The sequence below is a fragment of the Thamnophis elegans genome, chromosome 7 (genome assembly GCF_009769535.1).
Source record: "Thamnophis elegans isolate rThaEle1 chromosome 7, rThaEle1.pri, whole genome shotgun sequence".
Classification (NCBI taxonomy): domain Eukaryota; kingdom Metazoa; phylum Chordata; class Lepidosauria; order Squamata; family Colubridae; genus Thamnophis; species Thamnophis elegans.
The window spans coordinates 28,981,344-29,004,781 of NC_045547.1; the positions used below are offsets into that span (position 1 = coordinate 28,981,344).

At 38.1% G+C, this 23,438-nt stretch overlaps 1 protein-coding gene across 1 annotated transcript in view; it reads left to right on the top strand.

Moving 5' to 3' along the window:
* Positions 1–15,226: 15,226 nt before the first annotated feature.
* Positions 15,227–23,438, top strand: part of CSF2RB (colony stimulating factor 2 receptor subunit beta) — a 32,664-nt gene continuing 24,452 nt past the window's right edge. The window contains exons 1-2 of the mRNA XM_032221128.1: positions 15,227–15,293; positions 19,365–19,491. Of these exons, the coding sequence (XP_032077019.1) occupies positions 15,227–15,293; positions 19,365–19,491 (194 nt within the window). The remainder of the gene's footprint in view (positions 15,294–19,364; positions 19,492–23,438) is intronic.

Here is a 23,438-nt window from a genome sequence, read left to right on the forward strand (position 1 = left end):
AAGTCAGTGGGGAAGCCAGATTCACTTAACAACCGTGTTACTAACTTAATACCTACAGTGATTCACTTTACAAATTAGTAAGCAAAGTTGTAAAACGAGGCAAAACTCACAAATAAATTTCTCACTCAGCAGCATAAATTTGGGGCTCGATTGTAGTCATAAGTTGAGGACTACCTTTACAAAAATGTATTTTTTCTGTGCGAATATGTATGTAGTTTTTCCATTCAATTGCAAAGAGAACTTATGGTTGGCATGTTGAAAAATCAGGGGCAAACAGAATTGCCCAAATCACCCCCTTTTTAGACAATAAATATATTTCTGAGATGAGCATAAGGAAAGCATTTTTAATTCTGGTTCTTAAACACTCTGTTTTCCTCCTAGCTCCAGTTGGTAGATCTTGAAGTTCTTCTAGAATTTCATTCTGGGACTAGAAGGAATGGTTTAATCCCTGCTGTAGTGCATAGTTAACCGGGGCCGCGTTTGTAACTCTTACCATCCCCGATCCTTAACCATACTGCCTAGACCAGTGATGGCTAACCTTTTTCTGCACCGAGGGCCGAAAGTGCAGACACACCCATAATGCAATGTGTATGTGACACACACACCCCGTGCAGGTGTGCTCAACCCTCATGCAACCTGCGCATGTGTACGTAACCCCCCATGTGCACCCTTCCCCCGGCGCATGTGCACAGGTCTCACACATGCGCTCCACCTCCAGGTGCATGTGCAGCAGAGACCCAAAAACCAGCTGGCTGGTAGGAGGAGCCCAGATGTGCAGCGGAGCTGAGCTGGAGCAATGGTTGGCTTGCCTGCAGAGAGGATTCTGCATGCCACCTGTGGCACATGTTCCATAGGTTCACTTTTTCACTTTCACTATTAAGGGGCTAGACCTATTGGAAGCCCTGAACCTCTCTGAGAATTCCCCACTTTGGACTAGAGGAGAGGGAGGTAGAAACTAATTGGAAATACCCCAATGCTTCTATAAAGATCCCTTTTCCAAATTCCTCAAAAATGTATTCCGAAGAAAAGAAGCTTCTGCTTTCTAGTTCTTCCTCAAGCTGATTTAGAATTTCTTTACACTTGGGTGGCGGTGGTTAGCTTCTGTGCAAATGTAGTAGGTTTCTTCTCCATAGTTGGGGAGATGGGAGGCCTAGGAGTCTAATAATACATACACACGTATGTAAACAAACAAATACATAAAAGTCCTCCTTGGTTACAGCATTTCCTCTTCTAAAAATCCCCAATGATAAGAATGTCCTCTTGATCTTTAGGGATTCAATGAAAGCGTGGTGAGCTAGGGAAGTTGCAGACTGCTGTAATGGTATAAGGGCGGACCAAACCTTTAAACCTGTCTCTTGGCCATCTTGTAAATAAAGATAAACCCAAAATGTGGATTTCAACTTTCATTCTTTGCTCTCTTTGGAGTAATCAGGGTGAGATGGCAGGAGAAGCAGCATACAAGGAAAAGAGAAGTCATAATTAGCACATAACTGTGGATGGTACAAAACCTTCCCATATGGGAAACAAAGTCTCCCAACCTCCTATTGGCTTTAAGGAATGGGGAAACCACACAAAATGCTTTGGAAGTATTTCATTTTGTAACTTTCAAGTCTGGAACTCTCTATTCCCTATCAGATATCACATGCAAGGTATAAATCTAACTATTCCATCTTTTTTTAATGAATAACAAGTTAGCTACTTTGGGTGTTTGTCTCATAAATTAGAGCCCCTCAGGAGCCTTTGGGGAAATTTTACTGGCTGGCATGTCTGAATGCCACATTGCTGCTAAAAGCAAAGGAAACTGGCCAAAAATAGGGTATGTATGAAATAGCTGATAATTCTAATTATGTGCTTTTTTTTTGCATTGACTTTCTTCTGAGCCCATAATTACTTTAAGGTTTTAACCTGCCTTTCTTAGATGGGTTTCAGTCTCTACTTCCTGTCTCATTTCTTCTGCCATACTTCTTTCAATCTCTTAGAAATAACTCTAGTTCTTTTTTTCCCCTTGAATGAATAGGAAATGAGCTTTATTGTTCTGTCTGTTGCCTTACAAATTTTGCAGCTAATCCCTATTCTCTGCTATTTAAGGGAGGGGGGAACCTAATGGTATAAATTATATTTCCTTAGAAAAGAAATTCTTAACCTATCATTGCTCCTGGGGCATGTTGAGAACTTGCTCCAAACCAAGAGTATGGGATGAAAGAAGAATTGTGATTTCAGCTACTCTTGAAGAATGTATTTCTCTCAAACCACTGGGCAAAGGAAGACATATTAAGCTGTCTGATTGTCAGAAGCACAGGCACGAACTTCTTGAACTTCTTAAATGTAGGGCGGCTTTGATACTGGGATTAGATCAGTTGTCATTCAACATTATATTGGAGAAAGAATGATATAAATAATTAAGGAAGGGAATAGATGAGGCAGTGCTAGGGTTTCTATGAAGGGAAGCAAGACAGCTCCTCCACAACTGAGATGACAGATAAATGCTGTCCAGTTTTGAAAGGATCATTTTTCTATTGGGAAGCATGGATGAATGGATGGACAGATGGATGGATGGATGAGAAGAAAGGAAGGAAGGTTTGGTGAAGGGGGAGGAGAGTTCTGGTGCAAGGAACAATAGAATTGAGTGTCATTAATGCAAGCATTGCCCCAAAAATGCTAAAAGAATTTAAGGGTGTGCATTAATATAATAAGATGGATTATAAGAGCTGTGATGGCACAGTGGTTAGAATGCAGTACTGCAGACTACTTCTGCTTATTGCTAGCTGCCAGATGTTCAGCAGTTTGATTCTCACCAGCTCAAGGTTGACTCAGCCTTCCATCCATCCTCTGTCGGTAAAATGAGACCTAGATTGTTGGGGGCAATATGCTGATTCTGTAAACTGCTTAGAGAGGGCAGTAAAGCAATGGTGAAATTCAAAAAAAAATTACTACCGGTTCTGTGGGCATGGCTTGGTGGGCGTGGCTTGGTGGGCATGGCTTGGTGGGCGTGGCTTGGTGGGCGTGGCTTGGTGGGCATGGCTGGGGAAGCATACTGCAAAATCTCCATTCCCACCCCAGTCTAGGGGAATGATACTGCAAAATCTCATTTCCACCCCACTCTGTCCAGCCAGAGATGGCATTTGCTGGTTCTCCAAACTACTCAAAATTTCTGCTATCGGTTCTCCTAACTACTCAAAATTTCTGCTACTAGTTCTCCAGAACCTGTCAGAACCTGCTGGATTTCACCCCTGCTGTAAAGCACTGTGAAGTGGTGTATAAGTGCAATCCATCACACTACAGTGGGAAGACTGAGATCCTACTCCATCTCTATCCAGATACTCAAAATTGATGGGCTACCTCCAAGCAACTCCACTTAGAATTCTTTACTTTTAAATCTGTTAAGAGAGCCATTTAAAGAGTAAAGAAAAAAGGGTAACTCCTCCACACCATACATCCTGCACATCCCCACCCTTGAGATTGCAGGGAGGAAAGATATAATTTCAGATAACTACATCTTTTAAATGAAGCATTCAGGATTTATTTTCTGAATCACATCATGCTCTGCTCAAATTGCAGTATAAAGGAGGATAGAGAGCAAAAAATATCCCTGTTATTACTTTTTGTGCTGGCCCTTTTAGCAACTAGAAAATTACCAGGAGATGTAAGAGTTTTTGGTGTTTTATTTGTTTTTCTTTTAGTTGCATGAATAATCTTTGGCCAGCAACACTGACATTTTGTATTGGCTGAAACTTTTCTCTCTTAATTGCAAAAGCTCTGGAATTTAATGGAATTAAATCCATGCAAATTTAATTCCCCAACCAATTAGCATTTCTTTCTGGCATGGGGATGGATTAGATTTTCTGTTTTCCATTATAGTCTGAGAAAGCAGATGTGTTCTTTTATACAATCAAATGCACACAATAGTATAGAAAGACAGAAAACTGGTAGCAACATGTAACAGCTGAATATCATAATGAAATGTTGAATCCACTGTTGCATAAAATAAGTCAGAAAGACAATTTCATATGAAACTTTATTCCTGAATATTTGAAGCTGTCTGCCAGTCAGGCAACCGGTCCATGTCGGCTAATGCTATTAAATTGCATTAGTGTAATTTTTGCGTGATTGATTTCTCAGCATCACTTAGCCTTTGTTGAAGCTGGTCCATATTACTTGTTGAATGCGGTTGGCTGGTGTGTAGTGCAAAGTCAGGCTTTATTGATAGTTTATTATTCCATATTACTTGTGAGGTTAAAAAAAATCACATCAGAAAGCCATTGTTAACTTGGGGATAGTGTGCTGAGTTCAAAACAGTCTCAGGTAGCATCATACCATGTATCTGTCTGTGGTGTGTGTGTGTGTGTGTGTGTGTGTGTGTAGGTTTTGACTCTATCCTTTCCATCTTGTACATTTTGACTATCTGCCTCCCCTTTGCTCACAGATACCTAATTAGCCACCATACAAAAGGCTGGAAGATAATAGTGGATAGAATGGACTTTTCTGAATATGAAACAAACAGCTCCTTACAGAAGTCAAATGATAATGATCCACAATTTAGTTTAAAAAGGTGTCTTAATTTGGGAGTCTTAAATATGGTGCCCATGATCACTACTATGCCTAAGAATCCTTCTTTGGCATCTACCCAACCACATTCTTTCTCAGATCTGTTCAAAAATTATTTCATTTAAAATAAATGAAAGAAAAGCTGGCAAGCTAAGATTCAATGTTGCTCTCTCCCACCCCCTGCATGTGGAGGTTTGGTTTGTTTGTTTTCCCTATGCGTGTGGGTATGTTTTTCCATTAGCACTTCACCTTTTGTGAAACTTGAATTTTGAAATATTTTGTGGGAAAGAAAATTGGATTTGGCATTTAGAGTCCATATTCTACTTCTGGTTTTTGGTCCCCTAGAATAGATTTGAGAGGGGGCTTATAGGCCATCTAGCCAAATCCCCTACTTAGGACTGGTATCCAAATTAAAGTGTTCCAAACATCTGGCTGTGCTATTCTTCTTGGACACATCTGGCCCAAAGATAACACTCAGTGCAGAATAACAAGATTACAGTCTGTGTCTCATGGCCATTGTTGAGTTAGGGGTATCAACAAGAGTGTCAGGTGATGAATTTTTTTTAGTGAAAATAACACAGATAATTACACCAATGCCAGATGGATCTTGGAGGAGAATTAGCTTGGAGGTCATAAGTATTTTGTTGCCTTAAAGTTATTTTTCCAGAGACCTTGATATGGCAAACATGAATGATGTTACAAGATCTGCTGTTACTAATTGTTTAAAATACATATCCCAATGTCCCACAATTCATTGAAACAGCTTCGGCTATTTATAAAGAAGTACAATTTTAGACACATTACAATCAGTCCCAGCCATTCACAAGCCAATAATGGAACAGAAACAGTAGTTCAAATGATGAAGTAAATTCTAGCATTACAAACCTTGTTGTTATAATTTATGCACCCTATTTTCAATCTTAGAAATAAACATACACCCTAACTGAATCAATGTCAAGAAGCTCTATGCAGATGCAAAAGCAGCCTACAAATTTCACTTTGAAGACATCACAAAGGGTATTCTTTGTCAAAGGCACAGTGTTAACAAACAACTGTGTAGAAATTTCAATGTTATTTTCTCAAGATGAAGCGAGGCAACATTAAGAAATGCAGAAGACATTTGCAGTTTAGCACAGAAACAAGGTTAAGCGAGGTAAACTTGGCAATAGATGGAAATACTGAGTTAATGTAGTACTAAGCGATAACAATAGCAATTTAACCACACTATCAGATTTGAGCACCTCATCTTTAGGCATAAGGCCTACAACTTCCAGATGCAGCCCGGTTTGAAAATTTGCATGGAGCTAATTTATGCAGGGACGTGGTGCCTCAGTGGCTAAGATGCTGAGCTTGTCAATCAGAAAGGTCGGCAGTTTGGCGGTTCGAATCCCTAGAACCACTTAACAGAGTGAGCTCTCGTTATGTGTCCCACCTTCTGCCAACCTAGCAGTTCGAAAGCACATAAAAATGCAAGTAGAAAAATAGGAATCACTTTTGGTGGGAAGGTAACAGTGTTCCGTGCGCCTTTGGTGTTTAGTCATGCCGGCCACTTGACCATGGAGACGTCTTCGGACAGTGCTGGCTCTTCAGCTTTGAAACAGAGATGAGTACTGCCCCCAGAGTGAGGAACAATTAGCACATATGTGCGAGGGGAACCTTTATCTAATTTATGCAGATAAAAATACCACCACCACCTACTACTACTACTACTACTACTACTACTACTACTACTACTACTACTACTATTATTATTCATTAGACATGAAACTCAGCCAACTGAACATTCAAAAATGCATTACAAATATCAGTGACTGGTGCTAATGGTTGATATGGTTTACTGCCAGCATCCTAGGTATCAACCAAGTATCTTCTTAAAATATAAGATATTCCGAGTAGCACCGCTTTTTGCAGTTCCGCTGGTGTTATTGCAGGAAGCTGCAATTTGTAGATGTATCTTGTAAAATTCTTGGACATGGTGCCAAGTGCCCCGATGACAATGAGTATCACTGTTACATGTTTCATCCATAGCCGTGTAGTTTTGATGGCCAGGTCGCGATATTTTATTATTTTTTCTAGTTCTTTTTCTTCCACTCTGGCATCTCCAGGAACAGTGATATCAATAAACTGTACACTTCGGCCCTCTACAACCATGATATCTGGTGTGTTCCAAATGACGATTCGTTTGTATTCAAAAGTCCCACAAGATCTTCACCTTCTCATTTTCGATAACTTTTTCCACTTTATGTTCCCATTACTTTCTGGATATAGGTAAATCATATTTTTTATATAATGACCAGTGGATTAATTTAGCAACTTGGTCATGTCTAGCTTTGTAATCAGTTTGTGCAATTTTGCTGCAATCACATATTAAATGTGAAACAGTTTCGACTTTGTTATTGCAAAGTCGGCAGTTTGGATTGTCAGTGGATTTTTGTATCTTCGCTTTCATGGCATTAGTTTGTAGTGCTTGTTCTTGAGCAGCCAGTATTAAACCTTCTGTTTCTTTCTTGATAGTTCCCATCTTAAGCCATGTCCATGTCAAGTTGTCATCACATTTTCCTTCAATGTTTTTCGAGTGCTGTCCATGCAAAGCTTTGGTTTTCCATCTATTTAATCTGTCATCCAACTGTTTTTCCTTATATTCTGCCTTTGTTTCTGTATTTTTATGCTGTTCTCTGTTTTCATAGCCTGCAGCAATTTTTCTGTTGTTGTTGTTATTATTATTGTTGTTTGTTGTTATTCTTTGGTTAATCTTTGGTGAGATTCACAGCCTTTGGGGTTGGTTGGGAGCTCAACAGTTCGAGTCCTAACCAAGGACCTAGGAACTGTTAAGGTAACGTCGGAGGATATAAGCTGTTCCAAGTAGGATGGTTTTTTGTAGAATCAGAATGTTCAAGTCTGATAAATTTAAAATTTCCAAATAGCGAAGTAGCCCTTTAGGTATTGATCCAAGGGCTCCAATTACAATTGGGACAACACACAATTTCTTTTTCCACAGTCGCTCAACTTCAATTTGCAAGTCCCGGTGCTTTGTGATTTTTTCTTGCTGTTTATCTTCAATTCGTGCATCTCCAGTTATTGTAATGTCAATGAACCATGCTTTTTTATTTTCAACTATTGTTATGTCAGGTGTGTTGTGGGCCAAGTGCCTGTCAGTCTGAATTCTGAATCCCACAAGATCTTGACTTTCTCATTCTCTAAAACCTTCTGAACCTGATGTTCCCACTGGTTTTTTGCTGTACTCAAATCCAAACTTTTGGCACAATTTCCAGTGAATGATCTTAGCAACGCGGTCATGGAGTTGTAGGTAGTCAGTTTGTGAAAGTTTGCTGCACCCACTGGTCAAGTGGTCGACTGTCTCGTCTTTCTCATTACAGAGATGACATTTGCTGTTGGTGGTAACATATTGAATTTTTGCCTTCATGCAGTTTGTGGCTAAGGATTGTTCTTGAGCTGCCAAAATAAAGCCGCCTCTTTCTTTTTTCAGTGCTTCTGATCTTAACCAGTTCCAAGTTAGCTTTTGGTCAGCTTTGCCTTCAATACTTTTCAGTATTGGCTATGCATAGCTTTGTTTTTCCAATTTTCAGCTCGTTTCTCAATTACTTCTTTCTTATATTCAGCTTTTGACTTAGTTGTCTTTAAAAGGCCTCCTTTATTTACTTCCTTAATCATTGGTTGTTGTTATTGTTGTTGTTGTTGTTGTTATTATTATTATTATTATTATTATTATTATTATTCTGGCAGAATGATCTTCAAATTTATTAGATGTGATTGCCAGCCTATTCATCACCTCAGAATTAAGACACTGAAAACATTCATGCTATATACTGGGTTTTTGAAGGTTAAATAAAGTTCATGATTGAATGGAAAAGCAACTTAATGAACTCTGATGCTAGTTAGTGAACAGGGAAAGAAGGAGAAGCCAGGTCTATACAATATATGACAAAGAAGAAACCTGGAAGAAAATAAGCTGCTAGAGAGAGTATTTTAATAAATTCAGATATGCAAGCAATTGTACGATTTTGTTCTTGTAAATAAATTAAGTTATTGTTGCTTAATGGAGTCAGGTCATTATAAAACCCAAACAGATGTTTTATTTTGTAGTAGGCCAGATTTATGTTTCAGTTTTTTAAATTAAAAGAAATGTTTTAAAAGTTCACTAGGGAAGAGAATATAGTAGGCCTCTAAGGAGATGTTCAGAAGTGAATTTATACAAAACTACTCAATGAAATCAGGGTAACACTTGTTTGATTCACAGTGCTCACAGATGCTAACAAAGCATCTCTCTTCCTCCCTCCCTCCCTCCCTCCCTCCATCCCTCCCTCCCTCCCTCCTATGAATGATTATATAATAACTATTTATTTAGTTATAACATGTTTACACAACCAAGATAATGAACTTTATCAGTCTTTAAACAACTTATCATTGGACTTCCTGGGAGGAGCCTGCTGGTGGTGGCAGCAAAAAAATCAGACGTCTTATCAGGTTTTCTTATCCTTCAGGCAAGAAGGAAAGAAGAAACTGTTTTGCTGGCAAATGCTCTTCGATTTTTGCAGCTTTTGTGCTTGCAGGGAAAGGGGGGCTAGCCCAAGGCAGAACGGCTGTCCGTGCTGGGAACTTCAAACTGCCTTGTGCAGGACAAAGTAGGTCTCCCCCACTCAGTTCAAAGTTTTGTTTGATTTAATCTTATCACGAGCTGAATCCATTTCCGTGCACAATAATTGTTTATCAACATTTTAGCTTCTTTTCTTTTTCTCCTCCGAAAAATTATTTACTTAGAGGCTTTTAAAATGGCGCCGAGCAGGCTGGTTTCTCCGGTAATAATGAACACTTTTTGTTAATCCTCACAAGAATTCACAAGAATTCAAAACAAAAGAGATTGCTTATCATATATTTTGGTTTCACAATAGGCCAGCAGAAGCTTTTTAATTAGCTTTATTTCTACAAGAATGTTACTCCTTCATTAACTTTGCTTATCTGGAAGTTAAATGGTGATGAATCTGCTGAACGGTCTTGTTACAATGTTTACTCACTGAAAGTTTTGCCAAGCCTTAACTTCAAAATAAAAGGAGAACTCAGCCTCTTTACTTAAAGCTGCATATTCAGGCAATAGAGTTTTATTAACTGCAGGCAGATAAATTTTGAAATGGCTTCAAAACCAAATATTAACTTGAAGTTGTAAAATTTTTTCTTATTACTATTCAAAATACCAGCTTCAATTTTGTAAAAGGCTTTCTTATCTAGCTGCGTTACAAGATGGCGATTTTATAGCTTCTGCGTTTGATATATGACACACTCAATCAGTTCTATTCTCCTGAAGACTTCTCCTTATTAACTGTTAAAAGTCTATAAATAGTATCCCATTTAAAACCGAGGGGAGCAGAGACTTTGTTTGTTTGTGCGTTTTTTATAATGGCTCCCAAATCGAAGCAGTCTAAGTGTTTCCTTAATAATACATCTCAAGAAATTGTTACAAAATCGCTGCCCTTGCCTCCCACGCCCTCTACTGGAGATCTCTTAACGCAAGAATTTCTTTTTGAAACCCTTAAAGAGTTCAGACAGGAAATTAAACAACTTTTATCGGACTTATATGATAAACTGGACGCCAAGATTGCTCAAACAAGGGAAGATACGATCAGAGTTATGACTGTTATGACAGGCTATGTTTCTGAAATGGAGGACAAATTGGAACTTTTGGAAAAAACTAATTCTAATTTGACATCTAAAATTCAAACGTTACAACAGGAAGTTGAAAATGCTCAAAAACAACTCGTTATGATAAATTACAATAAGACTGCATTTGCAATAAGAGTCAGAGGATTGCGTGAAAAGGAACAGGAGAATTTGAAACAGACCTTTTTTGAAGCTTTCAGACGTTCGGTGGGAAGTCCGGGATTTAACTTTGATTGGCAGATTCAAAAAATTTATCGCCAGAACTCGTGTGTAGCAAAACAACGACAGCTTCCGAGGGATATAATTATATATTTCACCACAAGAGAATCCAGAAATGCGATAATACAGAAGTTCTACAATAACAGGCTGCGAATCGATGGACAGGACTTGATTGTTTTTAAAGAAATACCATCTCAAATATTAAGAGCAAGGAGAGACTACACTTTCTTAACTGAAAAACTCAGAGATTCTCAGATACAATATAAATGGGAAGTGCCATCTGGTATCACAGTCACATTTGAGAACCAAAAATATCGTCTCAATTCTGTTTGCGAAGCCCGAGATTTTTACTACAAAACTCTGAAGGCGGGACTTCCTGATTCACCCGGACTTGGAGAAAGACAAGGAGAAGGAGAAGATAAGCAGCGGGACACGTGGCTACAAGGCGGAGGGTGTTGCTTTCCCTTTCCGGAAGGGCAGAAGAGTAAAGAATAAAGATCCAGCTATGCCTTTAAAATACTTCTTAAATTTTTAATTTGAATAAAATTTCAGGACTCCTGTCTGGTATAAAATGACAAAGCTGTATACCGATGAAGAGATATTGAGACTGAAAGAAGCGGTGCTGAATTTGGACATATATTGTATGGGACTTATATAAGACTTGTTTGAATCTTAATTTAAACTGTGCATGATCTATTCTTTGGGGCGAGGAGAGCGGAGATTGTGGTTTTCTTGGATTGTGGTTTGGGATGAATGGAGTCGGGTGCGTGGGGTAGATGGAAGGGTAGTGAAAGTTCAATTAGATTATCTTGATCCAGAATGTAAGCTGATTTTTGTATAAATTGTTATTTGAATACAAGGTTAAGAAAGATTATCTGGAGAGTCTACACGAGGGTGGAGTAAATATGAGAGGAGCAATGGATGAGGATAAAATATATATGCGGACACGGGTAAAGGCAGGATGGGAGGTATAGAATTTATATGCGGAAGCAGGTAAAGACATTGTTTAAGATTTTAAAAATAATGAGAAGCTGAGTTTAATGTTAGAGAGTATATTGACTTCTCTTTCTTGGGGGGGGGGTTCCCCCCCTTTTTTTTCTTTTTATTATTCTTTTCTTTTTTGTTCTTTATTTTTTATTATTTTTTATTATTTTGTAACTTCTAATCTATTTGGTTTCAATATACTCCAGACTTTGCTTGATAAAGAACGATGCCGGGAATGGGACCTGGGAAGTCGGAAGGGGGTCAGGGAGGGGGGTTCAGGGGGTGGGTGGGGGGGAGGGTGGAAGTATAGACTCAATTTTCAGAACAATGAATGCACTTGGATACTGTTGCTTTTTTTTTCTTTTTTTCTTTCTTTTCCTTTTATTTTTCTTTTGTTTTAGTACAAAACAAATAGACCAATGAATACTAGAAATACACCGAAGCGAGGTGTAGAGGGAAAGAAGAGGGGGGAATTAAGAGGGAGTGAGAAGGGAATGTAAGGAGGGTGAGATGGTGGGAAGGGGAGAAAGGAATGGCTGAGGGGGAGGGGAAGTAGAAGAGGGGATTGTTGGAAGGGAGAAATGAAAGTTGGAGGGGTAGAAGGAAGGATGTATGTAGGATAGAAGTGTTATGAGTTGTTTATTGCTTCTTTTTTTTAACTGCACAGTATTTAAGTGATTGTATAAAGGAAAATGAAAATGTAATAAAAGAATCTTGATTCAAACAACTTATCATTTAACTCAGAATTGTTGTTTGAAATTGTAACCTTAGATTAATAACTTGATAAAAACTGGTAGATTCTGAATGAAGATGTACATAGCAGCTGGGTATACATCTTCACTTCAAAGAAAAACTGGATATTCTATGTGGAGTTTTTTTTGTAAAAAACGATATGCTTTGAAACCTCATTTTAATAGACAATTGTGAAAAAAGGACTGCCCAAAATCTCTCTAACCTATTTCATTTTAGTGACTCTAATGTTGCAACTTTTGTCACTTGAATGTTGATATCATTAAGAAATGGTATAAACAATACAATCTGTGTTATCTATGTAAATATCGCAAATCACATCACATTTTTGTCCAATCATTTTGTCCAATAAAATTATACTTTTATTATAATAGAGAGTCTAGATCAGGCATGGCCAATCTTTTGACTTGCCTGGGCCACATTGAGTGAAGAAGAATTATCTTGGGCTGCCTATAAAATATGCCCTATAGTGTAAATATGCCATATAATGTGTAGGAAAAACAAACTTTTTTTTTGAAGTCTTCTGGGGTCACATGACTAGCTGCAATGTGGCCCATCGACCAAAGGCTGGACACCCTGCTATAAATTGTTCAATGAAATACAATGCTTTTAAAAAAATGTTATGCAATTATTTTAAACATGAAACATTTAGTTTCTCTTCCGTAAGCAAAAGAGATGTTGAAAGACTACTTTAAAAAAAGGAAACTACTTTGAGAAAAGGAAAACAGAAAGAAACAAATGAAACTTCACCAGAAACTGATCAACATGCAAACTGTATGGTTAAGCGATTCACGTTTCATTCATCTTTGGAACATAGATGAAGATTCCTGTAGTTATGAAAAGTTTTAATTGGCAGTGGTGGTAACATGGAGTAAAAACCTTAATCCTTCATTACTAATTGTATTGTTTGAAACTATCAGCAAAAAGAAGAGAAGAAGTAAATGAGAAGGTGAGTGCTTATTATTATTTGCTACTAAATATTGTTATATTTTTAAAGGTTTTCCTTAACAAATTTTTCTCTCTGAGAGAAAATATCCATACATACAAACTGCTTTTATTGATGTTTTGTGTATGTTTTCATAAATGTCTTTGAGTCAGTGTTGATTCCTGGCAACCGCCTAGACAAGCCTTTACAGAATTACACAAGTGGCTTGCCATTGCCTGCTTCCTAGGAATGAGAATGAATGACTGGTCCAAGATCACCCAGTTGGCTTTGTGTTTAAGGTGGAACTACAACTAATGGTCTCTTTGCACTTGTCTGAATTAGTATAGGGTTTCCTGTTTGAGCAGGGGGTTGGACTAGAAGAACCCCAAGACCCCTTCCAACTCCGTTATTCTGAGAGGTGAATAAAAAGGTCAAATCCAATCTAATCATTTAGCTGACTGTATGACCAATGTAATAATTTTAAATTTATTCGCTGCCCATCTCCAGGGAATTCTGGTCATCATTCAAAAGTAAAGGAGATATTTTAAAAATATTAAATCAAGAGAGTTTACTCTATTATTTGCTCTAATAACAAAACCCACAAAGTTTTGGACAAATAAACAACCCTCCTGGTGGGGAAGTGAACACAAGTACGTTCCTTATTGAGATCTGACAGCTAATGGAGGTTGAGGGTCAGCCTCACAGAATCAGGGACTAAACCATCTTATGGTTTAAAAACTTTGTGGGTTTGTGGGACAAATAAACAACCCTCCTGGTGGGTTTAGTGGGTTTAGTGTCATGTCTAACTGGCCTGATCTGGAATTCTAAGATACATATATGGAGAATTTCTCTGGGGGAGAGATGTGGTAAGTCTACTGTTTTTGTCTCTTCTATCTTTTCTCGTTTCTCTCTATAAAAGATGACACTGGTCTATGATATAAAGAGAAACCAGTTCAGTTCTCTCTGATGGTAGATAATTAACCTTAGAATTGTGATTCTGCCTTTCATCTGTGCTGATCTGGTTGGAGGTTTTAAGACTAACTATCTTTGAAGAAACCCTGGAAAGTGGAAAGGAACTTGAGAGTCCATAGAAATTTTATTTTATTTTTGTTTTCTTTTTTTCTTTTAATGAATGGATCTAATGGCAAACTTTCTTGGCAAATAGGTAGCTCAATCTCCCAGTCTTGGTGATTTTGTGGCAAAAAATGTAATTTGTTAAGGAGCAGCAAGGGAGTGTGGGCAAACGAAATGAAAAAGAATAATTTGGGGAATTAATCAAGTGGAGCATTAATAATTGCACTGAATGTTTTAATCTCATATTCAGCAGGGGAAAGAGCAGCAATAGGAAATCATTCAATAGTACCTTGTTCAGGTAGAAAAAGAAATGGAAAACAAAACTCAATGGGGCTATACTAGTGAGATTTATAGAGGCACAAATAGAGTAGAGAAGAAAAAGGAAAACGAAATCTGAAAAAGAAATTAGCCAAAAATAAAGAGAGAAATAATGGGAAATGGGAAAGAGAAATTTGGGGGAAAAATATCCAAACAATCTATCAAAAAGTGATAGAAAAAATTCAGAAGAAAAGATATAAGACATATAAAAAGAAGAAAAAGAGAAAAGAAAATTTAGGAATAGGAGTTTAGTAGAATGATATGATCTAGTAGAATGAAATGAAATATTGTAAACAAAGTAATAGTATGTTTTAATTAGGATGTTCTGTGAGCTATATTAATACTTCTAAATGAGTAAAGTGATTATGTCAGAATGCTGACCATATAAAAATTGAATTTGAAGACGTATTACTAATAGAAAACAGATGGAAAAGAAATGATAAGATGGTTTATTTTTAAAGAGAAGGAAAATGATATTGTTTATAAATGTTAAAAACTAGAAATAGGCAAATATGAGAAGAAAAGCAATATGGCTAAAATTGGAAATAATGTAGAATGAATTATGTGTTTGTGGAAATGTTAAAGGGAGAACCTGGACAACATTCTGTTCACAAAAGCATTTTTTATTATGTAACAAAATTAAAATAAAAAAACGTTTTATAAAAAAATAGTACTTTGTTAAAAAAAAAAGTTCTATCTTGCCCACAGGTGAGTTCTTCAGGCAACAAAGAGTACTTAATGAACATGAAGCTCTACAGCATTGTTCTGATTTTAAGCCTCACTGTTCTCATCATTGAAGCTCGAGGTAGGTTTTCTATTCATACATTTTACTCTTCCATCTTTGCTCCTTCTCATCTTTTTTCCTTGATAAAGAATCAGGAGGTTCTTAAGATTAATAGTCAGTTGCAAGCCTCTCCATTATCAATGAAAAGACTGTGTCCTTATCTGATAATGGGAAAACCATTAAGAAAAAAACAAAGCCATTATGTACATGGGGTAAATTGATGCCAAATACAGTATAATTCAGTCACTGGAATTCTTCTTAATAAATCTTGCCATAAAGAACTATGCGAGATTCATGCTTGGAAAGATTCTCATTCAGTTTGAAGTCAGACAGATGGTGACCAGTGTCCCCTCATAAATCACTGGAAGTTAGATCTAAAAGGCTTTCTGGAATCCTAGCAATGTTGAGGTACCCTGATCTCCGAGATATTGTTGTTTCAAAAAAGGTGGATGAATAGAGAAGACTCACCATCATAGTCCCTCAGAGCAACATTCCAGAGAATGTTGGCAACTCCCTTCTGAGGTGGCAATTACAGAGGGATTTCCTGCCCATCCACTGAAAATATTTTTGTAGCTTTTTGCTGATAAACTGATTAACAAAAATCTCGACTGTTTGTGGGTGGAAGTCAATGTGGTAACTGAAGTAATGTCTTGCCATGTCAGCTGGGATTCTGATTCTGATGGATGATGCTCTTTGATACATCCTCAGCCATTTATGGGCTGGAGCCATGTCCTACTTAGCTCTTATGTGGAGCTGGGGAAAGTGACAAGCTGAAGCTGGGAAATTATCAAAACATCACTCTAGCAAGGAATGGTGCCAGCCAGATTTGAATAAGATTATAATGTTCTTTTTTCTTAAGAGGCACTCCTTGAATTAACAACTATTGTCTAGTGAGGAGATATAGAAAAGAATGGAAAGAGGGTAGATGTAAATTATCAAGAGAAAAGCATGAGTTGGTTGACAGTTTAGCTCATAAATGGCTATTTAGAGAGTTAGAAAGAAACTTGGGAAAATCGTTTTAAATAATTCAGAGAAATTCCACCTTAATTAACACACTGTAAACAAAAGTGGGAGGATTCTTTTATAATTTGCAACATTCTTACCTATCTTAAAGATACTTTACTGAAATCTGTGTAGCTCTTGCTTCCTTGATAGTGTCAAGCCCTTCAACTTGCATGAGGCTTGACACTATAATTGCCACAATAGATGACAATAGTTGGGATCTGGATGAGACTAATGAGCAGACTATACCATGGATATAATATTCTTCTGGACAAACTGCAAAGGCTTGAGTTCCTGCTTTAATGGGTAGTTTTAAATGGTGGTTTTATGGGACAGAGATTCCCTCCCCCCTCAACCACCAATCTTCAACATTAATATGAATGTACTTAGAATGCCATCTGGAAGTTCAAGATATAGCACCATTAGCATACAGATGATACTACACATTTGTGTACACATTTGTCATTGGAAATTGCCAGAATTGAATGGGACAAAACAGGCTAAATCTGGATCCAAATAGAATAGCTTGGTTGCTTTGTGCAGTGATGTGCTTTGCCAATTCCAGTACTGTCTCTTGATAAGGAAGCTCGGCCCTTTAAGAAGCTAGATTGTAACTTGAAGGTTCTTCTAAATTTGTGGCTGCTATTGGATGGGCAGGTGGACTCTCACAAACGTTTTTGTCTAGCTTTGGATGGCTTATCAGTTGCAGCCCTACTTGGAGCAAGAGAGACCTTTGATGACTACTCACTCCATTGTAATTACTTATATAGACCACTGTAAGATCCTCTACATAGGGCTGCCTTTGAAAACCATCCAGGGGATTAAATTAGGGAAGAATTTGATGGCCGATTTGTTAGCTGGCACTCCTCACTATGAGCATATTACATCAATGTTGTGAGCTCTGTATTGGATGTCAATTGGTTTCTGGATATAATTCAATATGTAATTCAATAAAGCCTACAAAGTTTGACAGCTGGATACTTCCAGGGCTTTCTTTTTTGCTCAGAATCAAATTGATATAATCTAATTCCCCACGTCTGTGAAGTAATGGATAAAACTGCAGTAAGGTGCTCAGAAACAGTTTCTCAGTAGGAGCACCTATGACCTGGAACAGTCCCCCCAATAGAGATTTGAATGGCCTCTGATATTATAATTTTTGGGAAATTATTGAAACGGAACTCTTGCAAAGGGTGTATGGAAATTTAGATGCTTCTGCCTGTGTTCAGTCATTGGAAATTGTATTGGTCCACCATATTATATTACATGGTTATTTTGATTACAAAATACAAGATTACAAGATTCTTGTAATGTATTTAATCTGGGTCTAGCTTTAATCTAGCTTTATAACATGGATGTTTTAGTTATATTATTGTATGTCAATGTTAATTATTGGGAATCTGTCTAGATTATAGTGGTATTCAAACACAATAAGTAAATTGAAACACATGCCTAATAAAAGAATGAAGCAAGTTCTCAGCTTCAGGGGACAAAATATTTTCGATCAGCCTTATCTTCCTGGTTTTCTCCCAGCAGAGCTCCTACCCAAAACATCATACAAGGTACAGGGACACCCTCTTCTCCAAAGGGCTGTTTTGCCATTTACACTCTCTGTGAGAAGCCTTTTACTGTAACATTTATGCCTACAGTAATGGGTAATCTGTCCAATTTGTGTCCCTTCTTTTGGGATGTCTATGTGACCTTGTTATGTCCAGTCGTGACCCGTCAAAACCGCGGTCCACTAAAGCGCGCCCGATTAAAGCGCATACCTGACGTCATCAGCAGCGCGACAAATACGACCGCGGAGAAAAAAGGGCGCTTTAAAAAGCGCTTTTAAAGCAAGCCGATTCATATAAAGGTAAGGGTTAGGTTTAGAGTTAGGGTTAGGGTTAGGGTTAGGTTAAGGGTTAGGGTTAGATTTAGGGTTACGTTAAGCGTTAGAGTTAGGTTTAGGGTTAGGTTAAGGGTTAGCGTTAGGTTTAGCGTTAGGTTAAGGGTTAGGTATAGGGTTAGGTTTAGGGTTAGGTTAAGGGTTAGGCTTAGGGTTAGGTTTAGGGTTAGGTTTGGGGGGGTTAGGTTTGGATTTATGCGTTAATTTTAAGTTTACCACTCACAGCGTGCTGTTTTCGTCACGCTGTGATGACGTCACGTACACGCTTTCGTCGAGCGCGCTTTAGTCTACCGCGGTTTTGTGGTGGAACCATGTCTAGTTACCTGTCCAGATCACATTATTTAGGGTCACAATCAAATAAGAGAGTTAACATGCATGCATCCAAACATAGGCATTGGCTTTTCAATTTTTGAAGAAAGAAGCTCATATAATTTGAAAGATGCAAACTCTTCCTCCCTGTTACGTTTGTCAAAAGTTCATGGCTACACAAGGCTGGAGAAGAACAACTATTTTTACTTCACTGGTGGCTTTTTTTTTTTTGGTTAAAAAATCTATTTGTATGTTCAGAGCTGGAGAAAAGGTTCACATTCTGAACATCTTCTATCAGTTAAGAGATTGGTTCATACAGAGCCCTTGGCCAACAACTGGAAAATATTAATCATATGAGAGATGAATTGGATTCTAAAAAGTGAATGCTGCACTTAGATCATTCTCTAAGGTTCTGCTCCACATGCTTTCTCATGCTTAAATATGGGCAAGGACAGCTAGAAGCAAGCATTCTCAGTGATGGCCGTTTATCTCCTTCTGGGGTGTACATGTTTATTTTCCCCTTTTGATACATTCAACTTACTCTTCTTATCAGTCTTTCTGGTTATATTATCCTGTGTCTTTCTAATTTTTCTTTCTGTTCCATTTGAATTTTAAAGGGCAATTTTAGAATGGAAAAACTTTGTACAATGGTATAAAATTAAACAAAATTTCTGTATATGTGTTTGTGTGTATATCTGAACTATCTTTCTCAAAATGGTGCACTTGAAAAAAAAACAAGCAATTGGTATTCCTTAATAGTGCTTAAATGCCCAAGTAAATAACATTAAAAAAAATTTTATATCCATTTCTTGTCATTGCTGCTTTTGCTCTTGCTGAGCAAAACCCAAGACAGCACTTTAATGTCTTTAGGAATATTCTCTTTTTCTTTTTAGAGAGCCATCTGAAGAAAACCTTGAGCTGTTCCAATGACTATGAATCACAAATCGACTGCACCTGGTCTGAGCCTCGGGAGGGAAATGCCTTTGTCAAGATGCACCTTTTTCACAAGCTGGGTGATTTGTGAGTGGCTGAGCACTGATTCATTTGCAAGAATTTGGGGGCACAAAAAAGAAAACGAGGGGCAAAAAGAGGATTTCTAGAGGGGTATAATGCTAAGAGACAGGAGCTCACAGAACAGATACAACTCGCAAAAGAGCAAGTTAGAACTGTATTTCCACTGGTGCTTCACATGTTTTTAATGTTCCAATGTCATTCTTATTTCAAGAAAAGAATTCATTCAAGTAAATAATTAACAATAAAAAATTAAACATTCTGTACTTTGGGAGAAAAGAAATAGAAAATAAATGTTAAGAGAAGTACCATTTAAACATAAATAATGTATTTTTAAAAGAAATGTGCCATTTCAGATAGCATCAAAAGGGAATAGATTTGCGGGTTAATGCTTAGAAAATTACCACTGTGTCAACTTGGCTTTCTGAAAGTTATTTTTTGCCCAAGAAAGAGGAAAGAACTCCCCTAGGAGGGTTTTTCTTAGTAGTCTTCCTATAGGAAGATTGATGCATAAGAAGACTAGAAGACATCAGACTGCAAGCGAAAGAATTAAAAAAAGGAAAGATGGGAAATTAAAAAAGGGAAAATGGACTCACTAGGACAAGCATTTCATACATTCCAGTTTATCTCTGGAAAATTTGCCAAAATTTTCTTCTCCCCAAACAAAAAACGTCAATATAATTCCTTTTTAAATATACTAAATGAGGAATATGGAGGGAGGAGGAGGAGGAGGAGGAAGAGGAGGTGGCAGCAAAGGAGGAAGAATAATAATATTAATAATTTTGATACAGAATTATGCAGACATATCATATGGTGGATTGATTTATCTATTCCAGTTTATGTTTTTTTTCCTTATGGCTAAGTTAAAGAGCTACATACCTCAATATTAGACAATATGTACTTTTTTGCCCTCACTGGTGACCTCTGTCCTGCCACAACTGTAAAATTGGCGAATGATCTGTGCTATTTTTTAAAATACATACAAGAAATTTCAAAGAAGGATTGTTGGATTTCCCCAGTTTAGTTTCTCTCTCTCTAAATGTCATCAGTTGCTCAGAAAATATCTACCACTTATTAGTAGAAAATATCTACTAATAATAGCTGATCTATTATTGATCTAACCCTATTTCTTGGGTTTACCTCACAATGCTATCAACAGCATGGCGAGGAAAGAGCTCTCTGGTGGCACAGTGGTCAGAACACAGTATTGCAGGCTAACTCTGCCCACAGCCTGACAGGACTCGAGGTTGATTCAGCCTTCTCTCCTTCCAAGGTTGGTAAAATGAGGAGCCAGAGAGTGTCCCAAAGGTGCTTTTTCAGAAGTCAACTGGACTTTCTTGTTTTTCCTTTGAAGACTTTTTGCTTCTCATCCAAGAAGCGACTTCAGCTCTGACAGGATAGTGGGAAATGGAAGGATTTATATTCCTTGCAGACAGCTGGTTGTTTGTATCCTTTTAGAGGGTCGTTGAAGCACTTGGAGGTTTATCTGTGCCCTCAGAGTCACCTCCCATTTTTTTTCCTTTCTCTGGAAAGTGTTGTAAAGTGTCACAGAGTGTTGTAAAGCCCTGTGGAGCAATATATAAGTCTAAGTGCTATTGCTATGGCTGTTGCATTGGTGAGGAAAATGTGTCACAGTGAATCCATCGCAAATTCAGTGTTGGGGTAAGAGGGGAAACAGTACAGGTAATCCTTGATTTACAACAGTTCTTTTAGTGACCAAAGTTACAATGGCGCCAGTGGGGGATTCAATTTTTTTTTACTACTAGTTCTGTGGGCGTAGCTTGGTGGGCATGACATGGCTTGGTGGGCATGGCAGGGGAAGGATACTGCAAAATCCCCATTCCCTCCTGATCAACTGGGATTTGGGAGGCAGAGAATAGAAGGGGGAGGGGCCAGTCAGAAGAGGTATTTACTGGTTCTCCAAACTACTCATAATTTCCACTACCGGTTCTCCACAACTGGTCAGAACCTGCTGAATACCACCTCTAAATGGTGCTGAGAAATGTGACTTATGACCCTTTTCCACCCTTACAACCATTGAAGCATCTCCGTGGTCATGTGATCAAAATTCAGATGCTTGGCAATTGACTCGTATTTATGATGGTTGCAGTGTCCCGGGGATCATATGGATCATGCTTTGCGACCTTCTGAAAGCAAAATCAACGGGGAAGCCGGATTCCCTCAGCAATCTTGTTGCTAACTTAACTACTGCATTGATTCACTGAACAGCTATGGCAAGAAAGGTCAGAAAATGAGGCAAAACTCGCTTAACAAATGTCTCCCTTAACAACAGAAATTTTGGGCTCAATTGTGGTCATAAGTCAAGGAGTACCTGCACTGCAAAACGGTACAATTCAGGATGACTGAAGGCAAGGGCTGGGAGTCGGTATTGGACCTGGGTACTTGAGAGACCGCCTGCTGCCAATTACCTCCAATAGACCGATTAGATCCCACAGATTAGGCCTCCTCTGAATTCCATCCGCCGGCCAATGCCGACTGGCGACTACCCGGAGGAGAGCCTTCTCTGTGGCTGCTCCAACCCTCTGGAACGAGTCCCCCGTGGAGATTCAAACCCTCACCACCCTCCAGGCCTTCCGCAAAGCCCTTAAAACCTGGCTGTTCCGACAGGCCTGGGGCTAAAGAGCTTTTGCCCCCCCCTCAAATGGTATGGTTGTTGTGTGCTTTTAAATTGTGTATTGTTCTGTTCGTCTTTTTATCCCTTATCTGTATCCCCTTCCCTGACTTGGATTGTGAGCCGCCCGGAGTCCCCTTCGGGGAAAAGGGCGGCATATAAATGCAATAAATTCAATTCAATTCAATTCAAGAGAACACCATGAGGAAAAGAGATTGTTGGGAAATGTTTGTGCTGCAGAAAAAAGAGATTGTTGGGAAATGTTTGGGCTGCAGTGAGATGAAAGTAAAGAAAGCTCCAAGGCTGATTTCAGGCAAAGTGCTTCTTTCTCATTGCTCTCCCCTTAATGGGTAATCTATATTGGGAGACATCTTTGAACTAAGGAGTGCTATTGATTTTGAAGGAACTGATGGTAGGAAGTACTTCTATCTCTCTAGTAGCTACCCAAAAGAAGTATGTGAGAACACGAGGTCCAGGCTTGCTGAATTAGGGCAGGGTTCATGAATGCACCTTTTTCTTTCTCTCAATAGTTAGTCAGAGGTCTCTGGGGTGTTTTCCAGAAGGAGAGTGAGACGTAGCTGTCCCCTAAGACTAAGAGCCCTTGATAGAACTTTCTATCCCAAATTTATCTGATACCATTTCAAAGCCATTACTGGCTATCATCTCATTTTGTGGTAATGAATTCCATAATTTTATTTATGTGCTGTATAATTTTTTTTCTTATTTATTCTAAATCTCTTCACTGGTTAATCTTAGTCATCCCTATTCACTTTCTCTAAATCATGCATCATTTAATAGAGTCCAATAATTCTCCACCCTAATCATTTTTCCTCCTAAGCTAATGAGTCACAAATGTTTGAACCATTTTTTGTTCTTAAAAAAAACATATTTTTACTATTTTTTTCTTAATGTAAAATGCAAATAGAAATAAAGGCAATGGGACAAATGGAAAGGGGGGAAAGGAAAGAGGAAGAGTGAATAAACTGAGGAAAGAAAAAGGAAAGAAGGAAACAAAAAGCAATTTCTTTGGGTGCATTAAGATACATAATACAGTTATAACATCCCATGTTTACTTATCTAAAATAGTAAACACTAGTCATTTCTATAACCATGACCTACTTAGTTATCAAAACCCAAAATCAACGTTTCAATTTTTTTTTGCCTTTCAATCAGAAAGTCCAGAAGCAAGTGGAAACAAAGCTATTTACATTCTTATCAGGGGTGGGTTCTGGCAGGCGCTTACTTGTGTGCGCTCTGGGCGGGCATGCAGAGTGCAATAAAAGTTGTTCTGCGCATGCAGAAAAACAAGATGGCAGCACCTATG